The sequence below is a fragment of the Alnus glutinosa genome, chromosome 14, assembly GCF_958979055.1.
Source record: "Alnus glutinosa chromosome 14, dhAlnGlut1.1, whole genome shotgun sequence".
Taxonomy (NCBI): domain Eukaryota; kingdom Viridiplantae; phylum Streptophyta; class Magnoliopsida; order Fagales; family Betulaceae; genus Alnus; species Alnus glutinosa.
Window position 1 is genome coordinate 6,188,409 of NC_084899.1, and position 18,970 is coordinate 6,207,378.

Here is an 18,970-nt window from a genome sequence, read left to right on the forward strand (position 1 = left end):
GAGTTTTTCTACTGATTGAGCACCAGAAAAATCCCCCCATTTTGGCCCACTGGCCTGGTGCTGCCGTTCGCCCCAACTGGTGGTTAACCCACCGGTCGGGTCCCTCTCTCTCTTGGTCTCTCCCTCATCTCAGTCTCTCTCAACTTTTTTTTAAAAAAAAGTGAAGAAGGAAAGGGAAAAAAAAAATGGAAGAAAGAAGAGAGAATAAAAAGAAAAGAGAAAGGAAGAAAAATTATGCAGTCTCTGTGTTAATATATATATATATATATATTATTTAAAATTAAAATATTCTTTCTTTTCTTTTTCTTTTTTAATTTCTTCTTTTAAGAGTAAATTCATTTATCCTTAAAAAAAATCTTTATAAAATTTAATATTAATATATATTATTATTATTTTTTCTTTCTTTCTAGGGTGTTATATACGCGGTCCCAAGTATTTCGGGCCCCGCCCCATCCCGAATATTTTGGAATCGAGCCTTGTCCCTAAAAATTCAAGATTGACATTAAGGGAAAAGTCCAAATTTGGAAGGTGGGCGGTTCCAGGCTAAGGTCTGACTCTGGCGGCGCTACTATGTCAAGGAAGAAGAAAAGGACAAAACCTTAAGGCGGTGAAGTCCCTCAACCTATAAATAGGCCGAAACCTTAGGTAAGAGAGGGAGATCACTTTTGTTGCGCTTATGCATACTATATGCTTAGACCAACTTAAGCATCGGAGGGAGAAACGCTGTCCAAACCTTGGCGTATTCTCTTCACATGGCAGGTGTCGCAGCAATTGGATGACGAGATCACTGGAAAGGAGCGAGCTGTTCCGAGGCCATACCGAAAACTGTATCAACAAGTTACTTGTTAGAAGAAATTCTTTTATGTAAGAGCATCAAAAGAAAATTTAAGCATCAAGTGAAGGTTTCTCAGCAAGAGTCCAAATTAAAGGAAACAATACTATTAGGTTCTCATAAATCTTACATTCAAGTTATGCCTATAGATATCATTAACGACTTTCTCTATTATTCCTCGCATTGTGTATGTCTTACCACTGCTAGGTTTGTCCATGTGCAAGTATGGTTGCTGCAATGTATATTGTAAAATGATTGTTCAATTCAGAAACAAAACTAAAAGTTAATCAAAGCAAAGAGGGTATTCTTTTACTCCTTCCTCATATACTGACTCAGTTAGACTAGCAGGACCAAAAACTTTATTTTGCAATACTAGGAACCTAGTCAACCAACAATTTTTTAAATCATGGAGAGGAGATTGTAGTTACAGTACGGTTAAGGTCTTTAAACAAAAAGGAGCAGCTAGCAAAAGGATACCCTGCCTGTTAAGGCTCATGGCATTATATAAACCGAAAATAGTTAGAAATTACAATAATTCCACAGGCGCATCTGGCAGCGATAAATAATGATTGTTTTAACATCCTGACTAGTGTGTACACCGGAAACCTCATATTCACAAAGCCTTTTTTTTTGCCTACTACCCCATTAATCTGAAAGGGTCATAATACACATGCACTAATCTACATGAGCAGGAACCAGGAAAAGTGGGAAATAAGAACCCTGTACACATACCTCTAGGTCTATCTCTATCTTCCCAAAACTCTAAACCAGTGGTAATATACGATATTTTTCAAAAAGAAAATTATGATAATGCCAAGCAATGTTGTTTCAATTAACAGTTTGATAGAACCTGCAAATGAGCGATCACCATCTCTTCTGTTTTGTAATGCAAAGAAGGAATAACCCGCTTCATCTGCATCAAAACACCACACATCAAGTCAACTTTTTCTTTAGCAAACTGACTAATTAAGAAAGCATTAACCCACCAAATAACCAATTAGAAAACCAAAAAGAGAGACGAATGGTTCAAACTGTTGCAAAATGGTCAAGCAGCCAAGCAACTCGAGAGTTTTCCACCAAGAACAATTCCAACTATCAATTATATTTGGGACAAGATCACCAAATCAATTTGATATTTCAAAGAATTGTAGATAGTCTAAGAAACAATTTCTAACTATCACGATCTTTGCTCAGGCCGTTAAAAAGAATGATGGCTTTGTGAAAAACTATGGAATTTAACTAGAAGCAATAAAATTGGACTAACAAAGTTCAAATGATGCCTGCCTACTCTTTCAATGTATATGCAAATGATATATAAAATAAAATCTCTTCTTAACAATCAACTGGCTTAAGATCATACTTGCATATATCAGGCTACAGTCGCATATGGAATTGAAAACCATAAATAGCTGTTGCTGTTACGATTTGGCATGCAGACCCAATCCTGGCAGGCGGACTGCTCTTGGAATGTTCAACCCGCTAGGTTGCTTCTTTCCTGTTTAGAACTAACCTGATTCTTGCTCTTGTGACAATATTTGTGCATTCTCACATAAATATTACAGTGGTGCAAAAGCATTAACATAACTGATACAAGGTTTAAACCTACCTCTGCATTGTGGATTTTGCATTCATGCAAGTATGAAAAGAACATACTTGAGGTGGTCTCTTGTTTACTTGTCAATATTTACCGATGAAGTTCACTCTGAAGCATTTTACTGGAAACTCACATCATATCAAGAACACTTAGTTAAAAATAAAATAAAAATACAGGAACTAAATTCCAAAACAGGAACATAGCATAAGCTACGAACAACTCAAAAGGTAGAGCAAATAGATGAATTTAAATGAAGAAATTAAGAGGAAAGAAAATTCAATTTAGACAGTTGTAGCAATGATTGTGCAAAGTGCAAATTTAAACGATCAGGGAGCATATCTAGGAACAGGTAACATACGAAAAAGTATTTTGCATTCTGATTCCATCAAAAATGAAATATAAATACTGTGTTGTTGGGATGGGGGTGGTGGTGTTGGAGATTGATTCCATGGCTCACTTGATTAGAATTTAGAATCATATGCTGGTTTTGATGCCTTCCACTGAGAAGCAGACAAGAGGAACCACCTCAGCTGAATCAATGCATGCCTGAGGCATTGCCGTGCCTCTCTATCATTTTTATGCCTAAAATCTATTACTCTGCTCCTCAAAGGTTGAACTAACAACAACACAAAGCAAGAAATTGCATTACACACATTTCCCATATAGTTGCCCTCAACATGCCAATCAATCAGAAAATTAATTTCTTTTTCTTTTGGGTTGTTTTGAAGGAGAACATTGATAAATTTGAATACATTTCAACTTGAAAGAGAAGCAAGCAGCAATGTGAATTAAAAGAAATCGAAAGCTCATGCCCATTATGTTTTATTCTAAAAAATTTAACAGTACAAACTAGTATATACCAATGCATATTATCAAAGCACAAATAGTGATCAGAAAAACAAAAACAAAAACAAAAACTTCCAAAGTTTCAGATTTTCTGGATTAAACGATTCAAACAAATCCAGATAAGCTTATTGACTTCAAAAATCGAATTTATCTAATTTATTCCTCATTTTGAAGACCACTAGATGAATAATTAAATTAACACCCTTTACTCCAATTTCCTACTCACTGAGTTTTCAGCATCGAATTCTGAGATCTAACCAAATATAGAAAGACCAGACAAAATAAACATCACAAAAATGAAAGTACTCACAGAAAACCCCCGAAACTCGAGCATTTTTCGAGGAACACTCAGATCCGAGTGGATGAAACCAAAAGAATCGATCAACAACAAGCTCACGAACACAAAGAACAAAATTAGAGTTTCTTAGAGAGAGAGAGAGAGGTTTGAGTGCTCTTTGTGTAACACTTTATGAAACGAAATCAAAAGCTATTGGGGCTTCTCTTTCTCTCTGATTATCCGTTTTGAATTTGGGGCCCCCCAACGGCTAGTTCCTCTTTCTTTGTTTGTTTTCATTTTTTAATAATTTATCGATTTTCTCTTTGTATTTTATTTTAGGGTTAAATACAAAAAAGCCTCTCAAACTACCACCCGTTCTCTGGATAGCTCCCCAAACTACCAATACTTGCAGTCCGCCCCCCAAACTACCAATTACTTGTTTTTTTGGCTCACTCCGTCAGTTTGTACCGTCTAAATGCATGTGACTCTTTTAGCCCAAAAGTTCAAAAATACCCCTCTCCTTACGCTTTGAAATTCCAAAACTGTCATTGAAAACAATAACTGAGAAATGCGGAATAACTAAGACAAAAAAAAATGGACATAAATTACAATTATGCGATTTGGTAATGGTTGTTGTCCGGTTTGTGGGTCGTGGAGAGCAAGCAACACACTGCTGGAATGTGCGGCCGAGGCGGGGCGTACTGGAGCATGCAGCCATGGCCGGCGGAAAGGACAAAGCGGTCGCGGTTGAACCAGTATGGGTTCTTGGGGTTGTACCTCATGAACTCGTCGTACAAGATGTGACCCATTGGAGCGCACCCCATGGGCAGACCAGGTTGGTGACCCGAGTTGGCCTTCTCCACGGCGTCCATCCCCAGGAACCAGATCGTGTTCACAAACTTCTTCACCAGGGAGGTATCGGTGATCTTGTCCACGATGGCGGGCTCGACAACGGAGGCTCGTACCGGGTGGCTGGACCGGGCAGATTTGTGGCTGCAGTGGAAGGACCTGAAAATACAAATTAGAGCAAACGAAATCAAGTGACTCTGTTCACCTCTGTTTTCATGTTCTAAAACAGAGCATGAAAATAGTTAATGATGAAAACAAACCATGATGAACATAGTTCACAATCATTAGGGATCTTCCACTTATGAAGTTTCCATCTTTTGTTTAGTTAATCAACCTGATCAGCATCTGTCAAGATTCACTTGCAAGTTTCAGCTATAGTTATATTACAGATTTGGCCATTTTTCTTCTGCTGGCAGTCTCAATGACATTTAGACATGTCTAAAACTGCAAATTTTTCTTTTTATCTATAGGTCGGCTTCTTTCTATCTATAAGTCACCGAATGGGTCAGTCTTTTTCTTCAGTTTGTCTTATATTTAAAATAAAAAAAAGCTTGGGAGGACGTTGCAGATGTCCGTCTCGAACACGACTTCTTCGAACGCTAGAAGATCACTGGAAGACACCTGAGACCAGAGCATGATGAAAAAACAACGGGGGCACGATCATTGGCATTGAGTCACCTCTATCATACAACATTACACGACGAATAGCAATGGAACCGTTTGAGACCTCAGATGCCACCCGGTGAACCAGGTGTAGTATACGGGCTGCTCTATAGGTAGCTATGAACTCGTATACGAGTTCAGTGGCAACAAGAGCTGCAGGTGAACAAGAGAACACCGATGCTCTGGCACCACAAGCACTATACTAAGCAGTATACGAGAACAACATCGACAGTTTTCCCGGGAACAGCAACGCGAGAGAAGATCTCAAATTATTCAACTATGCCAAGCTAATATAAGTCATCTCTTATCATGTTCATGAGCCATACGTCTAATTTCTACGTTTGCGTTTTCCCTGAAACTTCCAGTTTTCATAGGTTAAAGTGCTAGCCAGGAAGTAGTTTTTGTTGGTGTTGTTATTGTTGTTTCGTTGTCGTTGTCCATGAACGGTGAAACGAAGAGTGAAAAAGCGATATTGGGTTGTAGAAAATGAAAGAAAAAAAACAAAAAAGAGAGAAAGGAAAACAAACCGACCAACAGAGAAGTTGACAAAAGCAAACAAAAAACGGATCATGGAAGAAATGCAAAAAAAAACAGAGAGAGAGAGAGAGAGAGAGAGAGAGAGAGAGAGAGAGAGAGAGAGAGAGAGAGAGAGAGAGAGTTACGCCAAGTGGGAGAGCTTGAGACACATAAATCAACGCCCGGAAGCTATTCCTTTACTGGGTGTGGCTGAAACTCATTACCTCTTCCTCCTCTTTACACTTTGTTTTCATGCTGTGTTTTTGAGGCATGGTTTATAATATGTGAAATTTTGGTTCTTGTCCCTATTCGGTGGTAGAAACTAGAAACCATTTTTTGCCGAAATAGCAGTAAGAGACGCACAAAATACAAAAGGCTGAAAAAAGGAGGAGGACAAGCAAGCCATAAGAAGGAACAAAATACAAAACCTTCTTTGTTAATGATGTCTGTTGCATGGACACCTGGTCCTTCTGATCACGACTGGTGAGGGTCTCTTTGCATGTCGGTTGTGAGCCATCAGTGATTCTTCTAGAGTAAAAATAGAGAGGAAGAAGAAGGAGCGAGAAAGTCGGGGAGGTGCTGAAATGACAACGTCGGACATGTTTTGAGAGAGAACAAGGAGTTGGGAATTTCGAAGCGTAAGGAGAGGGGTATTTTTGGGCTTTCGAGCTAAAGGAGTCGCATGCCAGGCACGTGACTCAGTTTTCATCCACTTAGACGGCACAAACTGACAAATGGAGAGTAAAAACAAGTAATTGGTAGTTTGGAAAGCCAGACTGCAAGCACTGATAGTTTAGGAGGATCATTCGAAGAGCGAGTGGTAGTTTAAGGAGCTTTTTGTATTTAACCCTTTATTTTACGTTATATGGTCTTGAGGTTTTCACATCGTATATTTTAAATTTTAGCTTACTACTTTTCTCTATTTTTTAAATCTTTCTCTTCTCCATTTTAATATTTTTTCTTTAATTTAATTTTATTCTTTATTTACAAAACCACTTCAAATCCATCCACCTGAGGAGAGAATGGAGATTAAAAACATTATTATTTTTCTTTGTTAACAACTGTAGCACTCATAAAAAAATATAGTTTTTTTTTTATTTATTTTATTTATTTTTTATTTTTTTTACATAAGGCAAATTAGCTAAAAAGCTAATTCGGATGGCCAAGTACTTCATAACTGTGACTGGCTCATATTATTAGGATACTAGCTAGAACACTGGAAGACAACTTTTAATTTTTAGGTAAAAGAATTATATTTTTGTGTCTTACCTACTATTTTTTTTTAATAAAAAAATGACTTTTATTTTAGTTAGAAGTGGCAGTTCGTGTTTGCGTAACGAGTTCGAGTCGTGTCGAAACATACGTATAAGATTATATACGTAGACACTAACCTAATCAATTTAATTAAACGGGTCAAATTCTTTCAACACTGATCCTCTAATTTTGTATTGAGTTTGCGAATTATGTAAAAAATTGCATACCGTTATATTACGTATTGGGTTTAAGTCGTGTCAAAATTGCCAACCCTAAATATTCCGTTCAAAATATTTTTTGTTTATCCATTTTCACTGTACCCCCAAAAAAATAGAAAACTAGATTAATTTTTTATTCGTTTACTTATATACTGTTGAGCTATAGTGCCCAACAATGATTAGCCACTTTATTCCCGTGTCTCTCTGTCATATTTATAGCCAAAATATTATTTGGCTAGTCCAATAAAAATGCTTTTAATCTTTTCTAGCCCAATGACTGCCCTAGAAGTTTATTGAGCTATTTATTTATTGACCAAATCTCAAACTTCTTTCAAAAAGATGCTTATTGAAAATATTTCAGATTGCACAGGAGCAAACATAATAACTCAAATGCGTAGGGGTACCTGAGCAATATATTTTTATTGTCATGTTGTCGGTGAATTCAATTAAGTTAACAAAATATAAAACAAAACAGAGAACTTGAAACCCGGACCACTTTAAATACTTGACTTGGCTATTAACTCACGAAAACGTTAAATAAAATGGAAAAAAAAAATACACATATTTCTTCAAATTATTATTTAATTGTTAATATTTTTTCTAAACTATCAATTATATTAATGTCTCACTTCAAACTATTAAAATATGTCTGTAAATGTCCTTCTTAAGACTAACAAAAAGATAAAAATGATCATAATTTTTTTCAATGAGACAAAAATGCCTTTACAAATTTAAAAAATAACTAAAAAAATAACTTTTTTAAAAAAAAAAATTTAAGAAGAAAAAAATGAAAAATAACGATTTTTTTTTAAAAAAAAAATGAAAAAATTACTGAAAGTTATAAAAAAAAAAAATTAGAAAAAAAAACAAACGAAAAAAAAAGGGAAGAAAAAAATGTTTTTATTTTTTTATCATTTTTTTTTAAAAAAAAATTAATAATGAAGTGACATTAACAATGAAGTGGTGATTTAAGAAGGTTACGTGTATTTTTTTCAAAAAATACAAAGAGAAAATCGATAAATTATTTAAGAAAAAAAAAAACGAAAAGAAGCAGAGCAAAAACGTTCCAGTTGGTAGGTGAGAAAACAAAAGAGAATGAAAAAGAAACGGGAGAAAATGTTGGAATGGTAGTTTTAAGATTCCGAAGTGTCTTTTTCTTTTTATTATTTTATATATTATTAATTCCCGCAATCTTTTTGTTCACAAGTTTTGACAGAAATAAAAACATTATTTGTAGTCAAAGTCCTCCAAAGAATTTTCGAAATCTCCCTTTGGAAAATTAAAGCCAACAAACGAGACACCAACCGAGGTAGCGGTCAATAAAGGCTACAATTTATTGTCACAACTCACCACTGTTGACAACCTCAACAGCCAACTTGGCTCCTGGGTTCATTTTAGATGCACACATTTAAAAGATCAAATCAATTGCCGATATTGTCACACGTTTAAACTTAAATGGATACATTTGTCATCTATTAGCCTATTCGTTTGAAATACGTGATAATTTAATATGGTATTCAACTCAACAAATTCTTAAGTTACGACTGACAATTTTTTATACGATATGCGAACTCGACACGGCTTAATACAAAATTAGCGGGTTAGAGTTTTGTATAATTGTGTTCGAGTCAATTCGGGTCAACCCGGATAAACCCGTTTAATACATGGATCAATCTTGGGTTAGCTTGCTTAACTAGGGGTGGGTGCGGGCCGGATTTGCATGTTTTCCACAACCCGCCCTGCAGTGAACGGGTTTGAAAATTAAGATCCGCAACCCGCATAGTGAATGGTCAACCCGCTGGGCCTTGGGTAGTGCGGATCGGGACGGATTCATGCGGGTTCGGGTATTTTTTTATTTTTTTTTTATGGGCCCAAAACAAGAAAAATAATTCACAATCTTGTTAACCCAATTCAAAATTTGAAAATCTCAATTGAATCAACCTCATAAGCAAACAATAACAAGAAGAAACAACTAGAATTACCAACAAACCTAACTGTAAATAACTTTTTTATTCTTTTATGTGATTCTAGATTGAATGAATATGTGTATGTAAGAATGTAGAGATGAAAGTGTATATAAAAATGGAATAAGAATAGAGATGAAATGGATAGTGCAGAATTGAATGAAATCAAAGGTACACAATCTGGGCAATTCATGAGTCTTATAATTTTTTTGAAGAAAATTTGATGAAATCAAAGGCACACCCCTAGTCATGATTCTTATAATTTTTTTGGGAAAAAATTGATGGTACGAGTATAAAGAGATTGCGGGGCAGGGCGGGTGTGCGGGTGAGAAAAAATTTAATACCGCAACCCGCCCCATAAATCACGGGTTGGCATATTTAGGATCCGCACTTTTTTAGAAATGTCTTATATCCGTTATTGACGGGGCGGGTTGGTGCGGGGCGGGGCGGGTTCGCGGGTGCGGGTGAGTTTTGCACACCCCTATGCTTAACCCATGGGTTGGTATAAATTAAATTAGAATTTTTATTTTATTTTTTACAATTAAAAAACAAAACCCTAAAAGGCTAAAATTCATATAAAATCATTTTTTAAATTCACAAAAATTAATTTTTATTTTATTTTATTTTATTTAAATTCATATACAGTTTGAAACGGGTCAAACGGGTAGTATTTGGTTTAACCCAATACAATCTATTTATTAAATGAGTTATTTGTGTCGGATAAACTCAACACGAATTGTTTATTAAACGGGTTATGTGGGTCGTGTTGTATCACCTACTAATTTAATTATGTTGTGTCAAAATTGAATGATTTAATTCATTTAACTAAATAGATCGTCTTTGAATTGATTCATATTAAATTGATCTGTTAGTTACTTCAACACGTCGATACGAATTGTTAGCCTTATCTCAAGTATGGAGGTAAAGCACGCCTTAATTGAGGCTCTTGCCTTCCTTTACTTGCATAACAACCCATACTTGTTTTCTGGGGTAATCATTACCCAAAAGATTACTTCAAATATATTCTAACTATGTAGATAATCTATCAAAATTTATTCTCTGTGGACAAACTGAACAAGTCATCATACTCTATGTGCAAAGAATTGCCCAAGAACAAGAATGTAAACTTGGAAGTATGAAGAAAATACCTTTAAACTACATCAATTAAGAATCCAAGAGCTTTCTCATTCTTGGAGCTACCTTGGCGATACAGTTGACATGGCAAATGAGCCTGTAGATGTAGAAGCAAGATTACAGTCAACTAAGTGTGGTGCCATTGCAGTAATTTTTCTCCTGTTATGATGACCATCTGGTGTTTCTTCATCTATTGACAATAAATCAACAATAATCATTCGGGTATTCGGCGGCTCGTCGATGGCGACCCGGCCTTCAAGCATCTCAACCACACGAGCCATGGTTGGCCTCAGCCTAGCCCTCTCCTGTATGCACCACAAAGCTACACAAACCAATCTCCTCACCTCCTTCTCATCAATGCCTCCACCTTCTACTACCCTTCGATCAACAACTTCCATCAGCTTCCCTTCTCTCATTTTCTCGTTGACAATTTTTGGGTAATATTGCCATTTCCTATCAGACTTGTTTTCAGCATTTTCTATCAAGCAAACATTTCTCTGTCCTCCAATCATCTCTAGAAGAACCATGCCATAACTGTAGATGTCGGATTTTTCAGAAACTCCCTGCTCCAATAGCCACTCTGGCGCCAAGTAGCCTTTGGTTCCCCTGATTGTTGTTAATACTCTGCTTTGATCTTTTCCCATAAGCTTGGAGAGGCCGAAATCCGCCACAATTGCTCTGTAATTCTCATCAAGGAGAATATTTTCTGGCTTGACGTCAAGGTGTAAGACCCTTGACCGGCAATCATGGTGGAGGTAAGACAGCGCCTTGGCAACATCAATGGCAACTCTGTACCTTAACTCCCACGACAAGCACCCGCCACGCCGGTTCTGGTTTCCCCTTCCTGGGAAAATCCAACAATCCAACGAACCATTTGGGATGAACTCATAAACAAGAAGGCGAGGCATCCCAGGACTGCAACAATAGCCAAGAAGGTGGACGAGATTTACATGCTGTACACTTGCAATGGCTGCAACTTCTGATCTGAACTCCTTATCGCCGCGCTCCTCTCCATTGTTAATCCTTTTCACAGCAACCGCAGTGCCGTCGTTTAGGACTCCTTTGAAAACCGTTGCGGAAGCTCCTTGGCCTACCAATGACTGGAAATGATCCGTTGCTTCCTCCAGATCCTTGTATCGGAACTTTGTCGGAACCCCAGCAACCTTCCTGAGAAAACTATATTCTGTACGAAGCTCTTGGCCTTCCGAGACCAATCTTGACTCCATCAACATCCTCCGGCGGTTGTAATGGCGTCTGATTATAAGGTATGCAAAGACAGCAAGGATCACTGCAATACCTGCCCCGCAAATGAGGAAGAAAGCCTTGGACAGCTTGAGAAAGACACGAGAAACAGTGATAAGAATGATGAGGGCTATCACCGTCGTAACAGCAACTATGTTTGCTTTCTTGTCCTCCATCAAAGCTTCATTGTTGTTTCTGAGTAAAATGGGAAGCAAAAGGAGTAGGTTTGAAAAACCATTTCCATATTCAAATTGGCCCTGCTGTTGACCGTTTGTTGCAGTGATTGATTTTTAAACATTTCAAAAGAAACAACCAAGAAGTGCACCTAATTAATTATTTATAGGTAACGACACCCTGCCCCTTCCTTTTTAATTATTTATTCGTAAATATTTTTCTATCCATCATTTTTTTTATTGGTCAATGATTCAGTTCAGAGTTTGCAGAAATCTAGAAATTCTCACACATTCAATTTCCAAGTAAATATGGCGTTAGGCTTACAAGTGAAATAATTAATTTTCTCCTCCGACTTTCTTTCATTCTCTCATTTTTAAAAATTATTATTAAAAACATTTTTAGGGTTAATTATATATATTTTAAGAAGGGATTAAATATATTTACTCCCTCTAATTATCATGATTTTTGTAATGTCTTCCAACGAACATTACAATTTTTGCAATATCCCTTAATAGTAGCTAGATTGGGGGATATTGTAAAAATTAAAATATTAAGAAGATATTGCCAAAAAAAAAAAAAAATTTGATAATTAGAGAGGATAAATGTAAGTTTTTCTAAATTACATCTGACCAAGTCATTACCAATTATCATAAAGGGACCCGTTGTCGCCTTTATAATACTAAAGATATGGTCTTTTTCATAACTCCGTACACAGCTTACATGCAGGAAAAATGAGGATTAAAAGATTGATTTCCCACTTACTTTTTTTAAAAAAAAAGATTGATTTCCCTAAAAGCAAGACTAAGTCCACGTTATGAGTAATTCAATATTCAAAAAGGAAAAGAAAAAAGTAAACGCCGAGTGATTGGTGGAATATATATGTATAATGCACGAATAACATGTCATGGATAAAGCCACGCACCTATGGTTGGATGGAGCCACCCCCAATGCCAAATGGGGTAAGGTCATTTTCAACCACCTCAATGACCATGGGATAGTTTTGTCACCTCTAAAAATGACCTTGGTCACCTCCTTGGCGAAAATGGGGATGGCTGGCCACCCCTAGAATTTTTTTATTTTTTATTTTTAAAAAAAGAAATCATTAAAAAAAAATGATAGTCACGTCAGCGCTGAGGTGTGCAACAGTGACGGGTGCCACGCATGTACGTCGACACTTGTATGATGACATAGCTGGATGTTAGTTTTTGACAGAAAAATAAACGGAGGTACCATTTCCATCTTTTTTCATATCACAGGTACCACCTATAATAAAAAGTAAAAATCAGGGGGCAAAAAATAAAGTTTACAGACCACAGGGGTGTGTAAGGTATTTAACCCTTTTCTTTTTCTTCTCTCTCGTAGTTTGTATATGCCATGCAATGTCACCAATTAATGGTATAACGACCTAGGAAAAAGCGTTAGTATTTGTGCTATTACCCTAAAAAGACTAGTCGATTTGAAACTTTCCCTAAAATCACTTATAAAGCCCAGTTTCACCTAATAATTATGCAATGTGGGACTTAGCACTCATTTGTCTTTTATAAATCACTCATTCTATGTGAGTTATTTATCTCTTCCCAATATGGGATCGGAGTGTTACAAACTCCACCCCTTCAACCTCTGACGTCCCCGTCACGGCTATGCCATGCAGTGCTCCAGTACCCATGACCTGGCGTTACTATGTGGCACTGATACCATTTGTAACGACTTAAGGAAAAGCGTTAGCCACATCTGCGCTATCACCGCAAAAGGACTAGTCGATTTAAAGTTTTTTCTAGAATCACTTATAAAGCCCAGTTTCACTTAGAAACTAAGTAATGTGAAACTTATCACTCATTTATCTCTAATAAATCACTCACTCAATGTAAATTATTTCTCTCTTTTCAATATAGGCAGGAGTGTTACAAATGAATTTTCCTTTCCTGCATGCCCGTATGAAATAGTACTGGTACGTTTAAAGGTTGCAGTTTTGACTTTTGAGGGGCAACTTGCGTTTTCAATTATATATATATATATATATATATATATATAGTATTTGGGATTCCGACGAAGAAACTAGCAATTCAAAGTATATTTAAAAATGGCACTATTTTAATTTTTTAAAGAATATATTTAGCAATTTCTACTAGCTAAGATACCCTCATCAAACCCTGAAATTTCAAGAATATCCACTCAAAAGTCAAAAGCACTCTCAAAACACAACCAAATTAAACCCCTGCTTCGATCTCTTCTTTTTGCCCCGGCCCTGATCAGTAGTCACTGCCTCTTTGCTCTCTGGTTCACGTCGCTGTCGTTGGTCTGCCACTAACTGCCGCGCCCATCATACTCGCCATTAATTTTCTGCTTCATCTCAGACGACTCCAAATCTCAGGTATGCAATATTTCACGACACTGGCCTTCTCAACATTTTTCTTCTTTCTCTAGTACTGCAAGAGGATAAAGCTAGAACCAAAAAAAAAAAAAAAAAAGGTAGCTAGAGAGAAGAGCTTGACGGACATATTAAGCCCGTTCTGTTTCATAATTGAAATAGATTTTATTCAATAATATAATGGTTTAAAAGAATTAAATTGTCCATAGTTTCCTTTCGAGGTTTTGCTTCCAAGTTCCATCTGCAGCACAATATATTTAATAGGATTAGAGATGTGTCACAGGGATAAAATAAATTATAAGTTTTATTATAAATTATGAGATGCATGTGTCATATATTGACGCAGTCCGGCCAGTGGCTAGCTTTCATTTTCAAATTCAATCTCTACCATCAAAATCAACACATATCCCCGCAAACTAAGCTCAATTTGTAATGTCCTTTGAATTAAAGATTGCATCCATATCTTTTCAAACTATTAAAAATATGCAATATTCCCAAAAATCAAAAATATCCTCAATTAAAAATTTAAAAAAAAATCATAATTTTTTTTTTTTTTTAAAAAAAAAAAATAGTGACAGAACCACGACCACCGGCACTATATTGGGTAACAAGACCCTTTTTTTAAAAATAAATAAATAAATATAAGAGTATTTTTGTCTTACTGAAAATTTATTAGGATTAATTATATATATTTTAAGAAGGGATTAAGTATATTTACTCCCTCTAATTATCATGATTTTTGTAATGTCTTCCAACATTACAATTTTTGCAATATCCCCTAACAGTAGCTAGATTGGGGGATATTGTAAAAATTAAAATATTAAGAAGATATTGCCAAAAAAAAAAAAAAAAAACTGGTAGTTGGAGGGGATAAATGTAAGTTTTTCTAAATTATATCTGACCAAGTCATTACCAATTATCATAAAAGGACCCGTTGTTGCCTTTTATATATATATAGATACCCGTTGTGCCTTTAATTATAATATTAAAGATAGTCTTTTTCATAACTCCGTACACAGTACTACATGCAGGAAAAATGAGGATTAAAAGATTGATTTCCCTTAAAAGTAAGACTAAGTACTCCACGATATGAGTAATTCAATATTCAAAAAGGAATGACGAAGTAAACACCGAGTGATTGGTGGAATATATACGTATAATGCACGAATAGCATGTCATGGATAAAGCCACGCACCTTTGGTTGAAATAACTCATGATTTCAACTACCTCAAAAAAATAAAAAATAAAAACTCATGATTTCGATCAACAGATTGACTGATTCATGATCGAATTAAATAAAAGTATTATGGGTGTATATTTAGTAGGGGTGTGCATGGGGCGGGGTGGGGCAGGTTTCCGCCTTTTTTGGCCCCGCCCCGCACCTTTGCGGGTTGGAAATTTCCAACCCGCAAACCGCACTTGATAAAGACTAACCGTGCGGGGTGGGTTCGCGCGGGGCGGGGATTGCGGGTATTGCGGGGCGGGGCGGGTATGTTGAGTGGCATTTACGTAATTTTGATTTTATTTTGTAAAAAAATAAAAATTCAAAAAAATACTGGTTTTGTAAATAAAAAATTAAATTTATATTTTCATTCAAGAACATTTTCCATGGAATTAGTCTTTTAAACTAAAAGCCCTATTAATTATAAGATAAAATTCTAAGAAACATGATTTTTATTCTCTCTCATCAACAAAGCATAATTGAATAAATGTAAAGAATAAAAAGTTATAATATTTCACTATTCTATTTAATCAATTTTCTTGTCTTTTTCAGAAGTAATGAAAAGATTATTTCAAATAACAATACAATAAAAATGTGTACACTTTAACATCCCATGAAATTGAACCATAAAAATTGTATTTCTCACACAATGAAATGAGCTAGTGGATCCCTTTTTTATTTTTTTCTCCTTTGTACGGTGCGGGGCGGGGCGGGGACCCGCAGTTTTTAAAAGGTTAAACCCGCAACCCGCCCCGCCCCGCATAAATTTCTCAAATTAAGACCCTAACCCGCAAAAAAACTTGAAAACTCGGTCCTCTGCGGGGCGGGTGCTGCGGGGCGGGGCGGGGATTGCGGGTTTTGTACACCCCTAATATTTAGTTGTTAATCACTCACTGATATGACAATAAAAATTTATGATTAGATGTTATATGTATATTCATTTATTATTTCATTTAATAGTGTTTTTCGATGACATGCCATTGAGTGAATACATGAAAATATGTGTTGCACTCTACTTATGAATGAGTACAAAAATTTTTATTCAAACTAAACGACTTCAAGTATTATAATTAATGTTTTTTAACTGTAGCCAATTCAAAAAGAAAAAAAAGAAAAGAAAAAAGAAGACAAAAGACAAAAGAGCTAGGAGCTACAAGGAAATAAGGTGCAATGTAGGCACATGTAGTGCTACTTCACCATTTATTCTTTTAAAGTTATATATACTGCTCGCGTTAATTACTTGATATTTGAGTAAACTTCATATAATACCTATCCTTCATCTAAACTAGGGTTAAAAAATCCTTAACTAGAACTTAATGATTAATGAGAAACAATGTTTGACATAAAAATTAGGAAACATAGACTTAAGGGCCATTTTTGGGCCTCATTGATCGATCGATCAATCAGCCCTAGGTGATCGATCATTAAGTAGTAAAAATTCTGGAGTGATTAATCACTTCTCTTTTAATGATCGACTAGTGTCAAACAGTTTGCGATTTGAATATGTACTCAAGACTTGTAGACATGGTCGCTAGCCTATTTAAGAGCCCTGATGGCAACCCTAGCAGCTATTTGGTCCGTTAGGGCACATAGAGCACTTAAGAGAGAGAGAGAGAGGGAGAGAGAGAGGTGTTTTTTGTCGGATTTGGGAGATCAAATACTCACGAGGTGAGAATCATTGCCGTAGCTTGTATTTTCGTATGATTTATTGTATTTCTTGTAATAGTGTTGTCTTTCCTGTATTAGGGTTGTGTGTGTACGTACGTGCGTTTTAAAGAGAAAACAATGATTTTTCTAAGGAAAAGCTTTAGCTTTAGGGTTGGAGAGTTGAATGTAAAACGAGTTTCACACTGCAAAGAGGTGGTCTTTTGCTCTTTGACGTGTTGATATGTAAATTTATAGCCTTAGAAGGGTTGGTTGAAAGAGAGCATGCATGGTGGTCAATGTAAAGTTGTGATCTTTTGTAAAAGATTGTACGTACTTTTGAGCCCAAGACAATGTTAGGAGGTGTTTTTAAGGCTCTAGAACATTGGAAAAGTGAAAAATGAGCTAGAATTAAGAGCATGAAATAATGGTAATTCGGAGAAGATGGATAAACAGTCACCATTCTAACGTTGGTTAAACTGTCCGTCCAAACGGTGCCGTCCAGATAACCATTCAAGACAGCGTCTAAGTATCTTGAAATCACCTCCGCATAAAATGAGAAATCTTTTGCTCCCATCAGAGGCTGCATTTCTAACATGTTATGGGTGCCGATGATCGAGCATCTGCAACTTTTCGAAAGTACTCATGTAAATCTTTGTCATTTGCAGTCACCGGAAAAAAATGGCTTCTCATCTGCATTGAAGATGACAGTTGCATTGCACCTTTGTATGCGCGCTGGCTTGTTTTGTTAGAACCTGTCACTTGCATTTTTAAGAGAATCAACATTCAAGGTAGGAAGGAGTTTATGAACTGTGATCTTCAGTTCATAATTACAAAAAAAGGACTTCAGCAAAGTAGATTAATTCCATTTGGAAGTAGTTTATGAAAATAATTTTAATTTTGGACATGTGTCCAAGAAGCTATGATTTTAAGGTATAAAAGATCAAAGATGATATTTGAAAGATTAGTATTAAAATAAATAAAATAATAATAATAATATATAAAATTAAAAATTAAAAAAAAAAAAAAAACCCCCTCTTATATACGAAGCCAAGAGAATCATGTTTTTTATGGGTGTGTTTATTGAATTAGAATCTTCTCAAATTATTTATCTGAATTTGAGAGAATTCAAGCAGGTGATTGTGAGAGACCATTTACGAGATCCACCTGACCGGATAAGTGGTTGGACATCATAATTTTTATTTGGTTTTGTGGGTCCCATCTTTCACAATCACCTGCCTGAATTTGAAAGAATTCAAACAAATAATTTTGAGAGGATCATAATCCGTAATTGATAACCACCCTCCCCACCCCATCCCTTATTTTCACTTCTCTAAAAAAAAGTCAACTTCAAAACATTCCAACTTTTTTCACTTTTTATATCATGTTAATAATTTCTTATTACTATTCAAATAAAAAAAAAATTTACTATAAAACAAACTTTTCTATATAATAATTTATTTCTACTTTATATCATCTCAAAAATCTTTACTAAAAATTAAGCTCAATAATAGTAAAAAAAAAAAAAAAAAAAAAAAAAAAAAAAAAAAAAAAAAAAGAAGGTAAAAAATCGACAACTTATATGCATTTTGTCAAGGAGGTTTAAATGAGGGCCAGCTATTTCTTCAAGAGTATGGGAATAGGATCCTCTAAAAGTTGTAAGGAAGATCACGGCATATTAAAGAGGATCATGGATCATTCATGAAGATTTAAATGCAAGAGATATTTCAAAGAAAAAGAGATCCGTGATGTGTTGTAGCAAATTTCGTTAGATTTGGAATTCATGTTCACATGTTCATTAAATGAAGAGAAGAAGAAAAAAACGTGCAGAAGAAAAAAATTAGACGTGAAAAAAGAAGAAAGATGCATCTCAGATTGATATGGTTATTTGAACACATTCTACATACTTGCATTGTGTATGAAATCCATCTATATGGGGCAAATGATATTTGTACACACGTTAATTCTATCCAATATCGAATGTGAGTACGTGTACAATATGTGTATAAATATCACATCTACATATGGAATCAGGGACGGAGCCAGAAAGTATTTTGAGCAGGGGCCAAGGCATTTTTGAACCAAAAAAAAAAAATTATTAAACAAAAGTAATTATAGAAAATAAGGGTTTCATAATACATCAAATTTCATCCAAAACACCAATTAAAATGGA

General features: G+C 35.5%; 1 protein-coding gene and 1 long non-coding RNA gene across 2 annotated transcripts; both read right to left on the minus strand.

The window, feature by feature from the left end:
• Window positions 1-1,017: 1,017 nt before the first annotated feature.
• On the minus strand, window positions 1,018-3,720 carry LOC133856927 (uncharacterized). The gene is made up of 3 exons (XR_009898258.1): window positions 3,583-3,720; window positions 2,193-2,547; window positions 1,018-1,745 (listed from the first exon to the last, which is right to left on the minus strand). It is a non-coding gene; the product is annotated as an uncharacterized LOC133856927 (long non-coding RNA).
• Window positions 3,721-9,991: 6,271 nt separating this feature from the next.
• Window positions 9,992-11,700, minus strand: LOC133856615 (probable receptor-like protein kinase At5g20050). The gene has a single exon (XM_062291672.1). It carries the CDS (start codon window positions 11,563-11,565, stop codon window positions 10,210-10,212), a length of 1,356 nt encoding a protein of 451 aa, XP_062147656.1. The 5' UTR covers window positions 11,566-11,700; the 3' UTR covers window positions 9,992-10,209.
• Between the last annotated feature and the right edge of the window lie 7,270 nt (window positions 11,701-18,970).

Coding starts and splice junctions, on each gene's coding strand:
- LOC133856615 (XM_062291672.1), bottom strand. CDS start 11,565: ATGGAGGACAAGAAAGCAAACATAGTTGCTGTTACGACGGTGATAGCC.